This window comes from Phaethon aethereus, assembly GCF_964289735.1.
Source record: "Phaethon aethereus genome assembly, chromosome: Z".
Classification (NCBI taxonomy): Eukaryota; Metazoa; Chordata; class Aves; order Phaethontiformes; family Phaethontidae; genus Phaethon; species Phaethon aethereus.
The window spans coordinates 39,071,256-39,094,707 of record NC_138577.1 but is presented as its reverse complement, the minus strand read 5'-3'; the positions used below and the strand labels follow the sequence as shown (position 1 = coordinate 39,094,707).

Genomic DNA, 23,452 nt, shown 5'->3' with positions numbered 1-23,452 from the left:
ATAACAATACAAATCTGTGGATCCATTGGGTGGTAATAAACTGCCTTGCTGCTCACCTCTGTGAGAGTGGTTCAAGTTTTTCCTAAGGCTGTGAATGACTAAAATCCACTAACAGCTGGTTACCATGTAGAATATGTCAGCTTTGACACATTTCTAACCTGCACACTACAAATTCTACTCCATCAGTGAGACCTTCAATGCTTAACAATGTTAACAAGAGACACCAGAGGAATGGAGATCATATAACTGAAGATGGAAATTTTCATGGACACAAATAGGAGGGTTTCCTGTGCTTCTGCAGATGTGACAGAGATACTTGGCAGATAGAGCACTCTTTGTTTAATCAGTCTGGTTCCTTCTGTAGGTACTTAATTCACTCCAAATTGAATGGAAATGAAGGTACCTTCTCCATTTATTTCAGGTGTGAATCTTCCTGATGTGTAAGTATGGTAAAGAACTGTACAGTACATTTTAAGCAGTAAGGGCCATATTTTTATTCTTCTTTTACATACCTTATCTTTTAATCCATATGTTTGTTGGCTTGAAAGTATTGGGTATTCCTTGGACTACTGCTATAATAAGTTAATTCAGCAGAACTGTAAATGGAAGACATATTGGTGCTCTTCATTTCACCCTTTTTTAAAGGAAGTGATGACACACAGTAAAATGAACCTCTTATAGACGCTGCAGCTTAACCTTGTAGGTTAGTACTGCAGTGAAAAAATTGATTCTGGAATTATGCTATGAAACATTTGCCTTATTTAACTTCATATTTGGCACAAGAGCAAAGACATGTTCTTTATCGTCACTATTGGGAAAGCTGTCTTTTGAGAGTGATATCCTGCTCTTGAAGCAGTAATTTAATACTCAAAAAACCTGAGAATAAATTTAGAGAAAAAACTAAGCGATAGAAATTAATGTATGAAAAGCTGAAGTGAGAGCATATTTGTTCAAAATACTGAAAAATATCATGTGACAGTGAATATGCAGTTCTGATTATCACAGGCATTAAAGAAAAGAAAGGTGGAGGGAAGTGGACTGTATTAAGGTGACTAAAATTGTGAAATTAACAGTGCCAGGAAAAAAAGAAGAGAAACTGTCCCCTGCAGAGGGACTCACTAAATCTGTATGATGACTTTAAGCTCATACTCATCACAAACCAAGCTATAAATACCTGTGTTAGGACATGGTGAGATTGTTTCAACCCAAGGGTGTACTAACATGGGAAAACTTGTGACCTGGAGATTTGTGTAGAGGAAAATAATCTACCTAGGTATATAGGATTCTGAATAAGAAGTGTGATATAGCGTTCTTTAAAATAAAAAGGAAATATGGTATAAGTATATACAAAAATCACAGAATCCCAGAGTCACAGAACCATTAAGGTTGCAAAAGACCTCTAAGATCATCAAGTCCAACCAGCAACCCAACACCACCATGCCCACTAAACCATGTCCCAAAACACGACATCTACACATTTTTTGATTACTTCCGGTGATGGTGACTCCACCACCTCCCTGGGCAGCCTGTTCCAATGCTTGACCACTCTCTCAGTAAAGAAATTTGTCCTAATACCAAGTCTAAACCTCCCCTGGAGCAACCTGAGGCTATTTCCTCTTGTCATATCGCTAGTTACTTGGGACAAGAGACCAAGACCCACCTCATCACAACACCTTTTCAACTAGTTATAGAGAGCAATGAGGCCTCCCCTCAGCCGCTCCTCATAAGACTTGTTCTCTAGACCCCTCACCAGCTTTATTGCCCTTTTTTGGACACGCTCGAGCACCTCAACATACTTCTTGTAGTGAAGGGCCCCAACCTGAACACAGTACTCAAGCTGCGGCCTCACCAGTGCTGAGTACAGGGGCACAATCACTTCCCTACTCCTGCTGGCCACACTAGTTCTGATACAGGCCAGGACACTGTTGGCCTTCTTGGCCACCTGGGCACACTGCCAGCTCATGTTCAGCTGGCTGTCAGACAGCACCCCCAGGACCTTTTCTAGTGGGAAGCTCTCCAGCCGCTCCTCCCCAAGCCTGTAGCGTTGCATGGGGTTGTGGTGACCCAAGTGCAGGACCCGGCACTTGACCTTATTAAACCTCATACAGTTGGCTTCAGCCCATTGATCCAACCTGTCCAGATCCCTGTGCAGAGCCTTCCTACTCTCCAGCAGATCAACACTTCCACCCAACTTGGTGTCATCTGCAAACTTACTGAGGTAGCACTCAATCCCCTCGTTCAGATCATCGATAGAGATATTGAACAAGACTGGTCTCAAAACTGGGGAACACCGCTTGTGACTGTCTGACAACTGGATTTAACTCCTTTCACCACAACTCTCTGAGCTCAGCTGTGCAGCCAGTTCTTTACCCAGTGAAGAGTGCACCTGTCTAAGCCACGAGCCACCAGTTTCTCTGGGAGAATGGTGTGGGAGATGCTGTCAAACGCTGTCAAAGTCCAGGTAGACAACATCCACAGCCTTTCCCTCATACACTAGGTGGGTCACCTGGTCATAGAAGAAGATCAGGTTGGTCAAGCAGGACCTGCGTTGCATGAATGCGTGCTGGCTGGGCCTGATCCTTTGGTTGCCCTTTGAGCATCCTCAAGATGAACCTCTCCATAATCTTCCCCGGTATGGAGGCCAGGCTGACAGGCATGTAGTTCCCCAGATCCTCATTCCAGCCCTTCTTGTAGATAGGTGTCACACTGGCAAGCCTCCAGTCATCTGGGACCTTCCCTGTAAACCAGGACTGCTGATAAGTGATGGAGAGTGGCTTGGCAAGCTCCTCTGCCAGCTCCCTCAGTACTCTCGGGTGGATCCCACCAGGCCCCAGAGACTCGTGTGTGTCCAGGTGGCGTACCAGGTCGTTAACTTTTTCCTCCTGGATTATGGGGAGTTTATTCTGTTCTCTATCCCTGTCTTCCAGCTCAGGGAGCTGGATACCCTGTGGATACCTGGTCTGACTATTAAAGACTGAGGCAGAGAAGGCATTAAGGACCTTAGTCTTTTCCTCATCCTTGGTGACAATGTTCTCCCCCACATCCAATAAGAGATGGAGATTCTCCTTGTCTCTTTTGTTGTTGTTAAAATATTTGTTCCTTTTTTTCCTGAGTCCCTGCAAAACCTCCCGGTTCAGCCAGGCTAGTTGTTTTCCCCACCAGCTCTTCTTGTGGCACTTGGGGACTGCTGGCTCCTGCACATTTAAGGCTTCCTTCTTGAAGAATGTCCAGCCTTCCTGGACCCCTTTGCCCTTCAGGATTGTCTCCCAAACGACTCTCTCAACCAGTGACCTGAACAGACTGAAATCTGCCTTCCAGAAGTCCATGGTAGTGGTTTTGCTGACACCCCTCCTTACTTCACCAAGAATCCAGAATTTTATTATTATTTGTGGTTGCTAAGCCTGAGACGGCCTCTGACCAACACATCTCACACCAGTCCTTCTCTGTTTGTAAAGAGCAGGTCGAGGCACCTCCCCTGGTGGGCTCACTTACCAGCTCTGTCAGGAAGTTGCCTTCCACACACTCCAGGAACCTCTTAGACTGTTTCCTCTCTGCTGTGTTATACTTCTAGCAGATATCTGGTAAATTGAAGTCCCCTACAAGAACAAGGGCTAGCGATTGTGAGACTTCTGCCAGTTGCTTGTAGAATGCTTCATTTGATTCTTCATCCTGGTTAGGTGGTCTTTAACAGAGCCTCATTGGCCTTCCCCCTCACCCTTACCCATAAGCACTAGACCTTGTCATCACAGTCATCGATTTCACAGAATCACAGAATCACAGAATCCCTAGGTTGGAAAGGACCTTTAAGATCATCAAGTCCAACCATTAATCCAGCACCACCATGTCCCCTAAACCATGTCCTGAAGCGCCACATCCACACGTTTTTTGAACACTTCCAGGGATGGCGACTCCACCACCTCCCTGGGCAGCCTGTTCCAATGCCTGACCACCCTCTCAGTGAAGAAATTTTTCCTAATATCCAATCTAAACCTCCCCTGGCGCAACTTGAGGCCATTTCCTCTTGTCCTATCACTAGTTACTTGGGAGAAGAGACCAACACCCTCATCGCCACAACCCCCTTTCAGGTAGTTGTAGAGAGCGATAAGGTCTCCCCTCAGCCTCCTCTTCTCCAGACTAAACAACCCCAGTTCCCTCAGCCGCTCCTCATAAGACATGTGCTCCAGACCCCTCACCAGCTTCGTTGCCCTTCTCTGGACACGCTCCAGCACCTCAACATCCTTCTTGTAGTGAAGGGCCCAAAACTGAACACAGTATTCAAGGTGCGGCCTCACCAGTGCCGAGTACAGGGGCACAATCACTTCCCTACTCCTGCTGGCCACACTATTCCTGATACAGGCCAGGACGTTGTTGGCCTTCTTGGCCACCTGGGCACACTGCCGGCTCATATTCAGCCGGCTGTCAACCAGCACCCCCAGGTCCCTTTCCGCCGGGCTGCTCTCCAGCCACTCCTCCCCAAGCCTGTAGCATTGCATGGGGTTGTTGTGGCCAAAGTGCAGGACCCTGCACTTGGCCTTATTAAACCTCATACAGTTGGCCTCTGCCCATCGATCCAGCCTGTCCAGATCCCTCTGCAGAGCCCTCCTACCCTCCAGCAGATCAACACTCCCACCCAGCTTGGTGTCATCTGCAAACTTACTGAGGGAGCACTCAATTCCCTCATCCAGATCATCTAGAAAGATATTGAACAAGACTGGTCCCAGAACCGAGCCCTGGGGAACACCACTCGTGACCGGCCGCCAGCCGGATTTAACGCCATTCACCACAACTCTCTGGGCTCGGCCATCCAGCCAGTTCCTCACCCAGCGAAGAGTAAACCCGTCTAAGCCTCGAGCCGCCAGTTTCTCCAGGAGAATGCTGTGGGAGACGCTGTCAAAGGCTTTACTAAAGTCCAGGTAGACAACATCCACAGCCTTTCCCTCATCCACTAGGCGGGTCACCTGGTCATAGAAGGAGATCAGGTTGGTCAAGCAGGACCTGCCTTTCATGAACCCATGCTGGCTGGGCCTGATCCTTTGGCTGTTCTGCAGATGCCCTGTGAGCACTCTCAAAACCAACCGCTCCATAAAATTCCCTGGAACAGAGGATTCTATACAATCAAAACACTCCCTAACATACAATTCTATACAAATTTTGATTCTATACAATCAAAACACTCCCTAACATACAGAGCCACCCCACCGCCTCTCCTTCCATGCGTATCCCTTCTGAAGAGCTTATAGTCATGCATTACAGCACTCCAGTCATGAGAGCCATCCCACCATGTTTCTGTGATGGTGACTAAGTCATAGCTGTGTCCTGCTGAACAATGGCTTCCAGCTCCTCCTGTTTTCTGCCCATGCTGCGTGCATTGGTGTAGGTGCACTTGAGCTGGGCTATTGATTTCACCCCCAACACTGGCATGCCACCCCTAGGCTCATCTGTAGTGAGCCTGGTTTTATCCCCTTCCCCCTTTGAATCTAGTTTAAAGCCCTCTCAGTGAGGCCTGCCAGCTCATAAGCAAGAATTCTTTTCTCCCTTGGAGATAGTTGAACTTCATCTGCTGCCAGCAGGCCCAGTGCTGTGTAAACCACCCCATGGTCAAAAAACCCCAAATTCTGCTGATGGCACCAGCCTCTGAGCCACATGTTACCCAGGTGTGTTTTTCTATTCCTTTCAGTGTTCCTCCCTGCCACTGAAGGGATTGATGAAAACACTACCTGTGCTCCCGCTGCATCAACCAGTCACCCCAGTGCTCTGAAGTCCCTTTCAATTGCTTTTAGACTTCTTTGTGCAACCCCGTCACTACCAACCTGCATGACAAACAGTGAGTAGTAATCGGTAGGCTGAACCAGACCAGGGAGTTTCCTGGTTACATCTCTCACTCAGGCCCCAGGGAGGCAGCAGACTTCCCTGTGGGTTGGGTCCGGTCTGCGTATTGGGTCTTCTGTTCCCCTCAGGAGGGAGTCACCTATGACAATTACCCTCCTTTTTCTCTTAACAGAGGTAGTCGTAATGCGTGGGGCTGGCTGACTCACCCTAGGCAACCCCCTTGGATGGACTTTCATCAAGTTCCTCATGTTCCTGTCCCTCAAGTTCCAGAGCCCCATACCTGTTGTGTAAGGGCAGCTGGGATGATGAGGGAGGCTGGGAGGGGATTCACCTGCTGCCCCGAGCAGGGACCTGTTTCCATTCCCTCTCGTCTCCTGGGTCCCCACCTTCTGCCTGGTGGCAAGAGCATAGGGGATCCCCTGCTGCTTGTGGAGCCTCCACCTGCTGCCTGAGCCTCTGGGATGGCCAGGGGTGGTTCCAACAATCTACCTCCCTCTCACACTCCCTGATGCTCCCCAGCCTCGCCACGGCCTCTGCCAGCCCTGCCCCCAGGCTGACCAGGTTGCTCCCCCGATCACACCGCATGCAGATGGTGTCTCCACTGGCCTCTGTCATGAGCGACAGGCTCAGGCCCTGCCTGCAGCCGAACACCGGGACAGCTGTGTGCTTGAGCGGGAGCTCGGTGTGGGCTGCCACATTCCTTCTGGCCATGGCTTTCAGCTGCGTGGAGACCATAGCTGGCCCTCTTCTGGGAGGCCAACAACCACTCGTTGAGAGAGCCTCTTGTGCCAGGGGGGACTGCGCCCTGCCTGCGCGTCTTCCCTACCCACCCTGTTTGTGCCAACTGCCGCACAAACGGCCGCACCACGCCCTTCTGACACACCATGTCCTGTTTGCCCGCCCTGTTTGCCGCACTCCGGGTCGCTCGCGCTCCCTGGGGCTGCTCTAGTATGTGAGGGGCTTTGGCTGCCGCTGCTCTTGTACATATTGCAATATTTACCATTTCACTCTAGTATTTTATGAGCATAGTAGTCCGAATGGAATAAGAGCTGAAATGGAGGAAAATGTCTGTGAGTGAAATCCTACCTATATGAAGAAACCATCATATTATTTAAAAAAGCAAGTGGCTGGGGAAGAAGTTTATTCTGTTTCTCAACCTAGAGGCTTCAGATAAGGGTGAATCTACCCAGTTTGACAGCATATTCCTTCTAATGTCTGATTCTCCAACCTACTCCATCAATGGTTCAAGCTGTGGCCTGTGATCCCAGGAGGGTCTCTGGGCTACTTCTTAAGAGGCTGTCAAAGACATTCTTGATACGGTTTGGTTCAAAATAGACTTAAATACATCTCACTTAAAAAAAAAAATCAGGGGCTTGTGAGGTGTTGAAAATCTGTCTGTGGCACAAAAAGACGGTAACATCGCCATTGCCTCATTAATGCTAATTCTAACTTACACCTCTGAGGAAAGATTGCAACAAAACAAGAACCGGTATCTCCTGCCAGTAAGGCTATACTGCAGTATCTGTAGGCATAATGACTTGCAAATCTTTTAACCTTTTTTATGAACTAGACAGAGATGCTCTAATATTTCACCTGAGCGGTGCAAAACACATATGCATTGACACCCCCCCCCCACACAGAGGTTACCTTGAATGGATTAGAGAAAGCTCTGGCCCTTCCACACATATTGAATTAATTTCAGATTGTCGATGGGAGCACATCTTAAACTAAGTCTGACCTACCAGCAACCTAATGGCTCACATCTCCAAATGCATTGAAAAACATGTTGATTTTTTTCTCCTTTATAGTTTGACTTCATCTGGGAAATGAAATAGAGCAGAACAGATGGACAATACTGCATTCACCAAATAAGCATTAAAATAATAACAGGTAATTTATTGCACAAACACAAAACAAGCAGATGCAGGGGAAAAAAAGAAGGGAGAGAACAAGAAGATACTGTGCAATAAGCTAGAGCTTAACTTAACTCAGGGTAACTTGACCTTTCAGTCAAGTATCAGGACCACTCAGATGGTTTCCTATCTTTTCTTGCTAACAACAGACGCTTGAAGGAGTAAAGGGAGAATGTTTGGGTGAAATTATGTGCTGTTCCCAGAACCATTTGCTTTTTTTTCTGTTTTTTTTGGGAGTGTTTTTTTGTTTTGTTTTGTTTTGTACCATTCAGCTGTTCTTTGTTGTATAGGAATAAAAGTTCAGTTTTGAAAATATGCAAGAACAAAGCTGTAGAAATTGCCTGGAATTTCCTCCATCTTCAGCCATCTGGCTTTCATTGCTTCTCTTCTCTCTCCATTCCTCCATACATGTTTACCAAATCTTTTCAACACGTATTGACCAAGCTATTGAGCAGTTATAATTAATAACACAGTTACAACATTCTCTTTCACCCCTTTGGTAGAGTTTATTGGCTCACCACAAAGTGCTTATGCTGTTGCTGTTATAAACAAGAGCAATTATATCTGATTAGATGATGACTGCCTCTGTATTTTGGACTGTGGAGGCTGAGGAAAAGACACATTTTGGATGCGAGTCATTTGTTGTTGAAAACCGCAAAGCCAACATTGAAACAGGGTTTTTCTGATTGTTCTTGGAGTAATTTAGAATACAAACATAGCAATTAACAAAACTGAGTGTTCTGCCCTTTTGTTTTTTGAGCTTAGAGAAGAAACTTTTAGATACTGAACAGCTATTCTGCATTTACTTCTGGGAAGACTATGCTCTGCTCAGGTACTGCTATGTAATTCTGGAAGCGATATAGCTTGATTGACACAAATTAAGTAACTCAATGACTGAGTTATAGTCATGGCCTTCATTCCTCTCTTTCCTGGAGAAAGCATCCTCCCAGTATATCAAAATGGGTTATATCCTTTGTATAGAAATATCAAACAGGGGTGTATCAAGTTAATGATATGAAATTTTACTCTATCTAATGCGCTGAAAATCGGTTATTAGCTCCCAACTTAGCAATCATCTCTACAGTGTTTCACTGTTTCTTAGTTCAGTGCAAAATGGGAAATTTTGTTATACTGTTTTCCAGGAGAAAAGGGACCGGGCTCTTTTTCTGGTATTGTTCTTGAGGCAATAAGCAAAAAACTCTCAACAAAGTTTGAAACCACAGGAAACTCAGCTGCTTTGGGATTTGAATGTGGATGAAATCTTCCAGTTTTTGTGTCCAACTCTTCCTAGTTCTTCTTCTTTCTTCTGTAAGAATTTTAAGCATGAGATTTTGCTGACTCCATACAGCTGTGAATATTTGAAGACAGATTTCTGTGGTTTAGTTTTTATGTCTCTCTTCAATGGACTCAGAATAGTAATGTGCTAAGATATTAAGCCACAATTTCAATGGAAATTATAAAGCTCTCTCAGCTGTTATACAAGGACCATCATCTTTCAGTGTTTTCATAAATCTGAAGTATTGCCAGTATACTCTAGCTTTTACCATGTTTAGTTCCAGGAGAGATCAGAGCAATTAAGAATTGAAGAGGATGATGATACCACAGACTAATTTCAAGGTGAAACATTGAGTAATGAAGTCTTCTAGTCTACCTGCATTTATTCTCAGTAGGGAGCAAAAAGAACAGCAACAGTGAAGATCCCTTTAGCATCATTCATGTTAGGTGTCCAAAAAGAAAGATGAAACAAAATCAGAATGAAATTACTCTTCACTGACTATTACTGAAGTATCTGTCTTGAAGTGTATGCTTCTGACCCTCCAGAAAGGCTAACTACATTCTGTGATTTGCTGCTTGTTTTTATCTGTATTAAACCAGCTAAACCAATGGTTGACCAGGAGAGGCTTACATGACTAACCCTTTGAGAGGCTCCAGGGAATGCCACATGTAGTGAAAAATGCCTGCAGCAGAAGCAACATTAAGCTTGGAAGTTCTAATTTTTAAATGTTCTCCCTTTTAAGCTAAACAAGATCTTGAACCGTATTAAATTCTAGACATATGCATTAAATTCTAAGTATGCTGGGCTGTTTTGGTTCAACAAACATCACTGGCGTAATTTCTTTAAATATATCAGGAGGGAATTTTCATTCTCTTGGGCAAGACTTCTCAGCTTTTTCTTCGTGCTGTGGACAACATTCCCTTGTCTACTGACACATTCGTCACTGTCTCGGTTGCCTTTTCAGCAAACTGCCTCCTCTACCCACCAGAACTGCATGCTCCAGCAGTTACTTATACATCAAGGACATTTTAGGAAAATGTTTTTATATTTTTAGCTTCTGTTAATGCACTTTAGCCGCTGGAAAACAGACGGAAGAGCCAACACTGATACCAGCCAGCATTCTTTATAAGCTGTCAGTGAAAGCTCTGGGAAGTATCAATAGTTCACAAGATCGCATTTTGGGAACTTCTGTATCAGGGATCTAAGTTCACAACCACAGTGTATTACAAGTTTTGGACTTGTCAGTCAATAGTAATGCCTTCATCAGCATTCATAAGAACAGGATTTTAGCCTAAATTTCCATCAGATTCCTGGATCAAGATTTCTTGAATTAGAATCCTGAAGCATCTTATGATTAAACGAAAAATAAAACCCTTTAAATATTTTAATGTGTTCTCTTTGGAAGTCTTAAGACTGTTGTAATTCATTATTATAAAACAATAATCTATAATAACTATCAGTTTAATTAATATATCATTGTATTTAATACAGTGACATTAGTAGATGTAGCACTTTAGAAGGCTGCAGGAAAGAAGTCACAGCCTGCCTGGGAGACACATCAACTTTTCTTCTTGCCTATTTTTCCATTAGCCACACTGCCTTGTTGTCTGCAGCCTTGAGTTTTAGGCCTCCTTGCTCTTATCAGAGAAACCATTTTGCAGAACATGTGCTGTTCTTCATCCTGTGCCACTTAAATCTCTGCAGATAGGCAATATCCTCCAGACTGGAGGGGTCTAGAGGGAGAGGAGGTCTATATACAGGAAAGGGAGTAATTTCCCCTTTTCTCAATTGCAGCCCTGGGGTGTATGAAAGCCTCTTAATCTCTGCCCACAGCCTCAGTCCCCTTTCACCTTTGCTTCATTGCCTGATTGTCATCTGCAATACGATCATCATGGAATCCACAGAGTGAACTACACGACCAAGGTTGCTTTAAACTAGCTCCACTCTAGTAGCAAGATTACCACAGTGGTATGGATTATCACACAGACTAATTTGAAAAGTATTCACCCAATTTCTCAGACTACTTTTGTAACAGAACTCATATAAATACTGGCCTATATGAGCATGCCTTATTTTTTTGTAATGAATGAATATTTATTTTCCGTGTCAGAATCAACGGGTGATCAATCTCCTACCATGCAGTCTCAGCACAAAGCATCGCACAGTGATGCTATTACTTATCAATTACAGAAAGACTTCCACCTACAAAGTTATTTTCAAGCATTAATATAGTATTTGTGTGTTATTGCCAGCAATACAGACAATTTAACGAAGCCAGGGTTGCAATATCCTCATAAGTAATTCTTGTAATTCTTTGGTGAAACATGTCAGCCTATTTGGCTTTGCTTGTCACAGACTCAAGATCCTGATCATCCAATCAAACCATTATTTCTGACCTTATCATCCTTGGATGCTGACCATATTTGATTTTTAATGTGAACCTTCTCTATGTACCCAAAATCTACTAATATTCATAACAAAATACCTCTGTATAGCCTGCTATCGTATAAAGCATACATACACCTACAAACATACACTCTGAAGAATATCTACTACCTGGACAGCACTGAGTGTTTTAAATAGTCCAAAGTTTTAAATCAATGTGTTTCAAATCTCCTGAACTGCCAGAAGAGAGTAAATGCACCTGTGTACAGCTGGGAATAAATACAATATGTATGCAGTAAATCTTGAAGACTTGACAGGCCCAGGTCTATTTAAATAAACCACAGGAACCTCATGACAGCTATTTTCTGTCATAGAGGGTACAGATGTGAATCTCTGCAGAGAAAGACCTGCTATTTTTAGGCTAAGGATTCGGGAAGCTGCCTGAGGCCAGGAAGGAACAGATTCTGCAAAACCTTTTGTGAGAGGGGAGGTTGGAGAAGTCTCCTTAAACTTGACACAACACTGGGTGAAGTTAAGCCACAAATTGTTTGCCTGCAGGACCTGAATGGGCAAGCGGTCTGAAGTTTGCCCTGTGGTTTTACCACTGCTTTGCACTGCCTGGTCAATATGACTGTGGCATGAAGAGGTTGTAAGCCCCTGCAGCCTGAGAAAGAGCATGTGTGAGGCAGTGTGTGTCTCCAGACAGGAAGACAATGAAGTCTGAGGTCACAAATTATTTCTTTTTTTTTTTTTTTTCCCATACTGCTACTGTTGTTTAAATGGCTCTGGGCAACATACTGGACTACAATCACCCACACTTGTGTAGTTTGTTTCAGTTTCTTATGGATTCCTCAAAATCCACTAAATGATGTCTGGACAAGACCAAAGAGCCCTGGCCCGGGTATTTTCACCTGTGATAACACCACCAACCCAGCTGCACTGACCCACTACCTTATACAGTAACAGTTTTACTTACTCACATCATCTCTGCTCACTTCACATCAGTTAAAAGGAGTCCCGAGGGGAGCGACACAGATCTGCTGAGCCTAGACAGCTAACTCTGTGGTACTGCAACCTGGGCAGCCACCTAAGGCTCTCGTCAGGAGTCATTTCAGTAATGCCCAGATCCAAGCATCCTTGGCTGCAAACATCTCAGATTCATGGGGAGCTTGAAGATCAGTTTCTCAACTTCATCAGCAATTGCATGTCTCTCAAATCTGGAAAAAAATGTATGCCTACCTTGGGGGACAGGCGTCCAGGCTACAGGCTTTCAACAGCTGCGGTGGTCGGCGGCTGGTTACACATAGTGTCTCATCTGCAGTCTCCCTGGTTTGTTTGTTCAGGCAGGTCACCACAGCCTCCTGGACACCTGCACACAACAACACATGGTCACAGCCAGCTCTCCACACCTGGAGGGACAGCTGAGGGCAAAGAGGGCCCAGTGGGACCATTGGGCTGCATTGGGGCTGCTGCATGTGGGGAAGCACAGCCTCACACCCAGGGCTGCCAGCTCAGGGGCTGCAGCTCCAGCTTCAGAGGGTGAGGAGGCTGGTTCCTGCATGGCTTCCAGCATGTTTGCTGTCCACATCCAAGCACTATGCCTGGTCTTTGAGGAGTATGGTATGAACATCTATCGAAGGGGGATGTTTCTTCGCACAGCGTACCTGACTGAATAGGGAAAATCACAGTTCTTTTTCTCCCTTTTATTGGGGAAAGGCCTTCATCTGTAACTACTGCAATTTTCCAGACACAGACATGCATTGCTTACTGCACCTTTTGTATCCTGTTCCCCATCCATCTGGGAGATGACCTGATCAAAACACCATGTGGGGTGTTGAGCTTTTACTTGCTCTTTCTTGCAGTCTCACAAGGTGCCTCTATTGCAGTGAAAAGTCCCTAGGTTCATTCACCACTTACCTTCCCTGGACCGAAAATTTTCATCCTTTCACTATTACTGCAATGAGGCTGTTTTTTTGTCAGCCAAGCAGGCTAAGGTGTGAACATGGCCTTGACTTTGGTATGCTATATTTTAAGCAATAATATGACTGCTATACATGCAAAAGTAAAGTAAAACAAGGTCAAACAATTCAGCTGCTCTCAGTTACCCGTCTGCCTCCACAGACCTTCACCTAAACTGCAGATGCAAATGTGCAGGGTGTATCTGAGAGCTGGCACAGAATAAGGGTAACTGTTGGGACTAAGAGAGAAGCTGGAAGATTTGGCAATTATGTTTTAACTCAGGAAATCCTTAGTGATACTGAATTCCTTATGTACTCTTTGGCATACTATTTACTCTGTCTCACTTTTCCTATGAGTAAGATAGGAATAGTGCAGTTTTTTTCAGATCACAAGGTTAGAAAGCTAGAAAATCAGGGATTGCAACACTACATGCCATAGGAAAGCGTACTTAGTGAGAGAGGATCTACTCCTTCCCTGGGGGTCTGAGGATAATAATTGGCCTGAGCTTCCTAAAAATGTAATCCACAGTGGTTCAAGGAAAGTGGAAGTATGCTTTTTACATTCATCCCCACTTCCTGAGTTAGATTAGCTGGACTCATAACAATTGCATCATCTTCTCAAAACTAACAATTATTTTTCCAAGATATCTCACAATCTTTTGAAGACACCAATGTTTAAAAAAAAAGTGTTGTAAGAGCTTGAACAGCTCCAAGGACAGTGTAACAGAACTGACAATACCTTTGGCTGTTTCTAATGCCAGAGCACATGTCATTAGGCAAACAATGATATCATATGATTTGACAGGACCAAAGTGCTGCAACTCATCATAGTTCCTGTACTCCTGAAATTATTCATGAATTCATTCCCCTTATTCTCAGTACAGGCTGAGGACAGGCCTACAGCAAAGTGGCGTGTTGAACAATTTATTTGCTCCTATGTGTGAAAGTCTATTCAGGGCATGCCTATGATTCAAGGGCAGGCAATGTCTCCACTGTACTCAAGGTACTGGAGAGAAGAAAGAAATTTGACATTTTTGGACATGGACATCAACATCGAAATTACCAAAGTCCCTGAGGTCAGCCAAAATAGTTGTGGGTTTCCTTCTTTACAAGGTGACCTCATATTTTCAAGTTGTTTTGCTATTAAAGTAATCTCCCAAAAGGCTTAAGAAGTTGTAAAAAGGATAGTCCATTGAAAGAATAAAACAAATGGTAGTGATTTATTTCTAGGAAAGGAAACCAATGAAATTTCTATACATACACAATAAGTTCCCTACCCTGTCATGCTCAGTATCTTTCCAGCTCAATTATTTTTCTGTTGGGCATGTTATCATATTGTGTGGAGCAAACAGAGGCATATGGATTCCTCAGGACAGACTGCTCCTGGCTGCAGAACAGAGGCGGTTCTCTACGTGATGGGAAACGGCACTGTGTTCAAGTTAATGGTCTCTACTTTGCACTGATCACTTGTGCAGGCCTGACAGCAAGACCAATCTCATGAAGCCAGTAGAGAAGGGCTGGTAATCCAGAGGTATGGTAACTGAGAAAATACTCTTCTTAACTCTGTGAAAAGAAACCACCCAGTCCTGCCGTATGCTGGTGACATCATTCTGTTTGCTAGGGATACAGCTCACTCACCATATGTATGTGCTGGATGTCTTTCTTTTCAGATCAAAATTTTGTAAACTGAGTGTACTTCCACAGCTTCAATATCTCCTCTCTGAAGTAAGTCAATGACCTCTTGACCAATGATTATCAATTACCTCAACACTTTTGCATTGTCTCTTTCAGTGCTGACTGTCCGAAAGTGACTGACTCTGAGGTCTTGAATTCAGCTTTTTCTCCATCTCAGACTGATGGTTTTGTTTTATCAGATTTGTATAGCCAAGCTCTGATACTACTGCTCCTCACTTTCCAGTATTCAACCTGCCCCAAACTTCCCAGTGATTTCATTCTTCATGCTTATTCCTGTCACCTAAGTCATCTGTGATTGTATTTCCAATAATTTCAGTCTATATTACCAGCATTCTACTCTGCTCCTTATAATTTCCTTTCAGAGATTCTTACACCTTTTTACCTTTTAAAGGTACCAGGAGGACCAGTGATCTTTCCTGAAAGCATGGGTATTGAAGAAAAAGGCTCCTGCCCGAATTTAACCTGTCTGTGGTTGATAGACTATGTATGACAGAAGTTTCTGGCTCTAATAGCTTCTGCCAGTGACTAAAAAAAAAATCATCTTGGCTTGCTCCAGCAAACAAATGTGCTTAGAATTATTTTCTTCAGCTTCTCCTTGAATCTCACACTAAGTGTGTCTCAGCATACTAATAACATCTGTCCCTCTGTTTTTGATAGGTCAATGCAGTAAATGGTTATAAACTAAAATATAATTTATCCATCCTAAATCAAGGATGGGTCATTGAACATTTAGAGACTATAAAGACCTGTGATTATCTGTCAGACATTCCATGGCACAGAGATAATTAAAAAAAAGTATATGAACTTCAAGAAGTTTATTTGCCAAGTAACTGAATTCTAAACATTACTTACTGCACAATATTACCAGAACAAAAATCTGTCTGCTTTAAAATTGCTTTCCCTAAAGAAATCAGTTCTCTATAGGAAATCACTATATAAAAGGGTGTAAGCGTGGGATGTGAATCTAGGCAGTTTAAGTTCACTTTCAAAATACCATCAAATGAAATTTTCTGTGTTTATATCTACCAGAATAGAATAATTGTTACATGATATTTGATGACAGCTCTGGGAAATGCAGCCACTTACAGAAGACCAAATGACTAACTAATTCCTTCTGGTTGCTGCTTCTGGGAGGTGAAAGGTTACTTCTGCATCTATCCAATTTCTTCTCTTGAGACTCCAAACCCAATAAAATTAGTTTGACCAGTCTTGCACCTATAGTTACAAAAATATCTGACTTAGCATCTGTTAATCTGGAAAATTTGGAGTTGACGTCAGACAAAAAGAAATCTTGGCTAACAATTTTTGCTGACAATTGAAAGAGATTAAATTTATAAAGCAAAATGTCTCTGTCATATCAGTCTCTATGAGTTACATTTGAAAATACACACATAGTCACTATATTCAAAGAAATTACTGAATTTCAAGAGGCTATTTCTAGAAGCTGTTCAGGTTTCACTATTCGCAGTGTGAGTGTGACAAATTGTTACTGCTCATTAGCAGCCTCAATATAAGACAGATACTCCTGTAAAGTCAGTGTTTGTCACCACTTAGCATATGCTTGTGTCATAATTTTTATGTAAGAAACAAAGCGATACTGGTGATGGTCTGACAACTCTCTGTGAACTGCTCTAAACACTGACTACTGTCAGCAAGCTAAAAGTAAGTATAGAAAACCTTTGCATTAATTTCTATTAACTGTGGTTTTTAAGTTTGTAATTAATTACTGGTGAATCTATACAGACCACGCTATCAACCATTCATAAAGCGCTGAGTTGTTTCTAGTTCTACAACATCTATTCTGTATTTATCTATTATAATCCTTTTTTAAATAGTCTGAAACTTGTAATAGAAAAAGACAACAGCTAGAGAAGTCTAGGTTTAATTTCAAAAATACTGGAGTGGACATATTTCTCAGAACTAGCTAGACAAAATGATGGGGAAAAAAGATATCAGAGAACTGTGCATTAATAGTCTATAGCATGTGAAACCTGAGACCTTGATTAACTTTGAGAAACTCCAGGTGCCAAGTCTGTTAGCTTCAGACAATTGCATCATTAGGCGTTTTTTTGCCATATGTTTTCTTTTGCACTGGGATGGGAACTAATGTCATTTAGTGATAGGAGTTAGGGAACTGGCTGAGCCCTTAGAATATCAATAATTTAATGCATCTGCTATGAGAAGACAATTTGCTTCCAAATTATACTTGCACAGTACAAATCAAGAGATAAAAACTAAAAATGACATGTGATTCTTAGCCTGTATCACCAGACCACTTCAACATTCAGCTTTTTTGCATGAGTACCATTTGAGTGATCAGCTGATACAAGGAAATAGAACTATGTGATACATTGATCACTCTTGGTGACAGCCTGACCACGGAGCCTGGAAGTCCTGGGCTAAAATATGTTGTGCACATGTAGTTTTTCTTCCACAGTTTGCATCCATGCCTTTTCAAGTGTGGTTCAACTTGATGATCTTAAGGTTGGACTTGATGATCTTACGGTTGGACTTGATCTTAGAGGTCTTTTCCAACCTAAATGACTCTATGATTCTAAATAGCTGTAACAAAGCAGCACGTCCGTGGCTATTAACTGTAAAGCACACTCTTGAAGAGGGAAAGCAAATCCAGCACAGAAACATTTTGCACTTACCTCCTCCACAGGACTCTGAACACTCCGTAAAGCCCTCGTATTCCCAGTCATAGAGCTCATCAAACTCCTGCAAGCTGCCATACAGCAGCTCGGTTTCCTCTGGGGTATATTCAGTTCCCTCCCCACTGCAGGGGCCACTGTAGCAGGCTCTCTGAGACACAGGTTTGGGACCTTCACATTCATCAATGGGCAAGTCAGCCACAGACTGAGAGAAAGAGAGGAGCACTTGACATTTCACAAGCCGCACCTGGCTGCCCACTCCACAGGTGACACTACAGGTGGACCAAGCCTCAGGAATAAACCTGTGAGAGGAAGAAAGCAAGTCATGTCCACAAACAGCCATGCAAGCAAGTGCAATATAGTCCTGTCCATGCAAATTCTGTTTAATGAGAAACAAATGCTTCACCTCATCATAGGGCCATTATGAAATACACTTACGTGTATTATGAGCCATGACATATTGTTGACAACTCAACGGCAACAGTGGAAGGGCTTGCAAGTACTCATGTAGAGTGTCTCCTTACATCCAGGGAGAAAGATGCACTCTTAAAGCACCTGCCTTGATCCTAAAACATTTCAGTGCAAGGGATCTCCCAGTGTGCAGCATGAGCCCACTAGCCGCTTCAATACTCTAGTAATTCAACCCAGATTGCCTTTGCCTTAGTTGATATCACAGTTGTGTCACTAGTAAGTATTGAACAGGCTGCTGTTATCAGCTAGTTGCAGTATTACAGGGAAAATAATTTCAGCCATTGTTCCTGTATTGCAGTAACCATTTTTAAGCCTTAATTTGAAGCCATAAAAAGGATAAAGAAGCCACCACTTCCTTAGCTGCCCTTTTTTTCCCCTAGCACATTTCATTTCCCTTCTCATTAAAAAAACAGTGTTCTATTTCTATTCTGGATTTTTCTGGCTGTTGCTCCTGTCTCACTGATTAGGAACCCTTATATGCTCTAAATTTTTGCTTCTGAATGTCCATACATACTTCAATAAAAGCACCTTGCAGCCACCATTAGAATAAGCAAAACAGACTAAATTCAATTTTTTTTTTCCTCAACAATCAAATAAATTCTTAATTTTTTTGGGTTGTCATCACTTTTTCAACATCTTAAAAATAATCGATACTGGAAATAGGCATAGCACTTTACTCAGAGTAACATGAAGCATAAGGATCATGTTCAACTCCATACCACATCATTACCACCTTGCTTAAATGTAACATGTCTTGTTTTGCTCAGCTTATGTTGATCTATGCTGATTCCTAAATCTTTCTGGAAACAATGGTTCCAGAGTACTCTATGACCTACATTACTTATGCTTAGACACCTGATGTTGGTGGTATTACAGCATTGCAATAATGAATCCAGGTTACAGGGTGATTCAGATAGCTTTGTCTGACTGTTTTGTCTTCTCTATTGGCCATTCTGCCAAACTTTCTGCCACAGGCAAATTCTAAGCCAGTAGTTGTAGATATACTTCAAGGCCTGGAACAGAAGAGCGACTAGTTGGATCTGGCACTGATCCCTTAAGAACCTCACAGGAACAATCCCTATTGATAATGGTCTCCCATTAACAGTGAGTGTTTGGGATGCCAGCTCCTTAAAACTCAGCAAGTTCTTTTTAAAATTATGTTTTTGAGTGCTAATCTAATGAACTGAAAGCTTTTTGTGATAGCGTCAACTGCTTGACAGAAATTTACATCTTTCAGAACCTAATCATATGTATTAGCTAAATTTATCAAATAAATCAGAGTATACAAGAGGTATTTTTGACTAAAACATGGCTGTCACTGTCTGTATTAGATAGGCCACACTGGACTTGGACAGCTTTTCCCAGGGCTGAAGGCAATAATACATGTGTGTCTCTCCTATGTTCTAGGGCTACTCGGGGCTATAGGAAACTCATTTCTCACCTTGAGAATCCCATGAACAGTCTGATAAGAAAAAGGAAATTTAGTTTTGTGATCAGCATCTTTGAAAGTATTTTTATGCACTTCTCTTTTTTATCCACTGCGTTTCTCTAGTTGACAAAAGGACTTTCTTTTTACTCTAGAGTTAAAAAAAGAATTCAAAACCAAGAAAGGAGCCTGGTTCCCCCCTCAGTGTGTATGTATCAGGATCCCTGACTGGAACAGCATAGTGTCCTAGAGCAGACAGTGTGCACGTCTCTACTCACTTTTTGTGGGTGTTTATAACATTTTGTTATAAACCTGATATCCACTGCTAGCACTATCCACAGGAAGTAGTAGAAAGGAAAGAAATGGATTGTATATGTTATTGGAACATTTGAAACTGTTTATAATGCTGCTACAAAACCTGCAAGATTTCTTTCTGCAGCGAAGCCTTTGAGAAACTAATGATGTGAAGTGATTCCATTTCCCTACTCTGAGCCATTTTGCCTTAAAAGATTGGTCTTGTTCCAAAGATGGTAACCTTCATTTTGAAAGGATTACAGTCTTTAACAGTACAGGTGGACACTCATATTGTTTTCTCTAAGACCATGCTATAATATTGCTGTAATACTATTTTGATGTGGAAAATCTCCTGTCGCAGATTAAACAGTCCATGTCAGCCACTGAGACTTAGATATTTTGTTGAGTTTCATTGATCTGACAAACTAAGAGGTAGAAATCCTAATCATGTTACAAAAAAAGGCACTGGTCTTCATCAGAAGCTGTGTTCCCTGTATTTTTTAACATTGTGAATTGTGTAACTTTGCTTTGTTGAAAAATTGCTGTATTCCAAACCAAATATTTTGACAGGTATTAAAAGTACGCATTTAGAAAAACAGAGATATTTCATATACTCAGAACATTTACACATATTATATATCACACATACAAACACAGGAACAAAAGAGAGAGGACAAAAAAGGGAAGTAAGAACATTATTAAAGCAGACTGGATACTTTTTGAAATGAGGCTTGATCTATAAAAACCACATATTATATTATTTTACTCTAGTCAGCAAGTCACAATGAAAACATACTTTCAGGAAATTATATTTTATTCAGCTTTCTAGGCCCAAATGATAAATTATCATTTTAAATGGTAAATTTGCAAGTGTAATTTAATTTTAATATAACTGCTGGCTGCTAAAGAGGGAATTGGTAGAATCAAAAGAACTGAAAGCAGAAAAAAAGGGGGGAAAACCAAGAAAACCCTGCAAACAAAATCTCCATATAGGACTTGTCATTTGATACTGAACATTTATGTAATATAAATGTATAATATAAACATAAAATGGTTCTGAATTCTCCATCATCCTAAAACCAGGAAATTACAAAGGCTTTCAAATATCTTCGTGTGGTCATTAATGATAAATGCTGCCAAATGGTGAGCACAAAACACAGAAAGTATGTGAATAATAAGCAGACAATTCCATGAGTATAAAGTTATTTGTTCTGCATATAGTGTACCTTCCACTGCACAGCATTGTGCTTTTCTGTATGCTAACATCTGGGTCGTCTTTGAAAATGGAAGTAGTGGAATAGATTTACTGGGAAGTAGGGTTTTTTGAAAACAGCAAATGATGAAGTGTTTCAGTTGTCATTGCATGTTGTTTAATTAAATCCCACTGTAATAATAGTCCTATAATAACAACCCCAATGAATAAGACAAAGGCAATAACTAGTTTAATAATGTGGCTGTAGTAGCTGTCAGCCCAGTTGTGCTAATAGCTGTACAAATGAAAAATAAAAAGGTGGTTCTTGCCTAAGAGATTATATTGAGCTTTTTGTAGCTCTTAGCATAATTCTCAGTGATTAACGTGTTGCCATTGCACCAAAAATCATCTTCTTTATTCCACTGGACAGCAGACATGAATATGCTTCTTCCCCAAAAGAAAAATACAGCAGTGAGTGTGTTCTGAGAGCTCCAATTAATATTTTGAAGAGGAGTTTTTTGCTCCTGTTTTAGAGAGATCACTGTGAGGTGGAGAATTGAAAGCTGGAAGGAGGGAAAATCATGACCTTGCTTTGTTACGACTGACTTAACAGTGTCTGCTGTTACTCAACCGCTGGAGTGCTGACTACGTTACAGTGCCCAGCTGTGGCATAGCTGAAGGGTCCCTCTGCCTGTCAATCCCCCTAAACAGGCATCTCTGTGGGCAGCAGTGCTGTCAAGCTGGAAAAGGAAAAATGTTAGAATAAAAGGTAGAAAACTCTTCAAAGAAAACTGCGGGATAAAAATGGATGGTGCTTGTAACCAAATGACTATACTTGTTTCCTTGACCTGTGGGCACTTTTATGGTGATGGACGAGCAACCTTTTCCCATTATATGAACACCCTTGCAAAACAGTGAGTTCTGGATTTACAAGAGGCATTGTATTTTTCAATTTTTTTTAGCTATTGAGGTTTCACAATTTGCACAAGACTGTGTTCAGCAAAAGGAACTGTTGTTATACCGCTTATCATATGCACATTAGCCTACATAGGGCTGCATAATATGTTCCAGGAATGGAGGAAAAGAAATGTAATGCCAATGACATTGATGGACTTCTGCAGGAGTCATTCATGTGTGGTACTGAGCTGGTTTTGGCTCATTGTTTTTGTAATGTACTACAATCACTGAAAATATGTTTTAAAGAAATTTTAATATGACAGCAAACCTGACTTACTGTGTTTGTATGTAAAGCGCTTAATACAAAACATTGGTCAAACTGTGAAATGCACAGCAGTCCAGCCTGCTGTGGCTGCACATCCAATGGACCTGCAAGTACAAATGAATTGCAGTTGTCCACAGAATTTCATCCATACATGAACACTGGGTAGATACCACTTGCCCAGCTCAATTTTGCAAGGACTATTTGTATCTGTAGATATTATTATTTACATTCACACATGAGAATACTCCTTTCAGACAACAGTGTGTCTAGTGTTTAAAAAAAAAATTTCCTCTTTGTAAATTATATCAAGGAAGTATATTTAAAAACCCAGCTTTTGTAGACTAAAACGTGCTACAAAATATTCACTTCCATATAAAGGCACAAAAAGTGATGTCAAAATTTAAGTTGAGAACAGTGATGACAATGACAGTACCTAGTCTTGGGATAATGATATTTTTTTCCTTCAAGCTCAGGGCACAGAATCACAGAATCATAGAATCACTAGGCTGGAAAGGACCTTCAAGATCATCAAGTCCAACCATTAATCCAGCACTACCATGTTCCCTAAACCATGTCCTGAAGTGCCACATCCACATGTTTTCTGAACACTTCCAGAGATGGCGACTCCACCACCACCCTGAGCAGCCTGTTCCAATGCCTGATCACCCTCTCAGTGAAGAAATTTTTCCTAATATCCAATCTAAACCTCCCCTGGCGCAACTTGAGGCCATTTCCTCTTGTCCTATCACTAGTTACTTGGGAGAAAAGGCCAACACCCTCGTCGCCACAACCCCCTTTTCATGTGGATTTATTTGAAGGCTGAGTGCCCAAGTGGTTTCTCTGGTATCTCTTAAGGACTGAACTCCTTTAAAAACTCGTGTGTATTCCTCTCCATATAGCAACATACGCATAACTGGGGAAGTCAGAAGAAGAGAAACACAAAGACAGAGTCAATGCTCAGTAACGGGAGACCACCCACAGGTCATAGTGGGTTCAAGGTGAGACCCATGGAGAGCCCTGCCAAGTTATGTGAAGATCTCCAGAACACTTGATGTACATAGCCACAGCCTGTTCTGTCTAGGACTTTGGTTCCTACAATGTGTGTTGTGAATTAAAAATACAAGTGTGTATACAGGA

The 23,452-nt window shown here is 42.1% G+C and overlaps 1 protein-coding gene across 1 annotated transcript in view; it reads right to left on the bottom strand.

Annotated features, from left to right (window-relative positions):
- The window catches only part of ADAMTSL1 (ADAMTS like 1), a gene marked incomplete at both ends in the record, with an annotated part of 200,758 nt that overhangs the window by 63,184 nt on the left and 114,122 nt on the right, over positions 1-23,452 (bottom strand). Inside the window, 2 exons of the mRNA XM_082013297.1 lie at positions 12,643-12,772; positions 17,711-18,012. Of these exons, the coding sequence (XP_081869423.1) occupies positions 12,643-12,772; positions 17,711-18,012 (432 nt within the window). The remainder of the gene's footprint in view (positions 1-12,642; positions 12,773-17,710; positions 18,013-23,452) is intronic.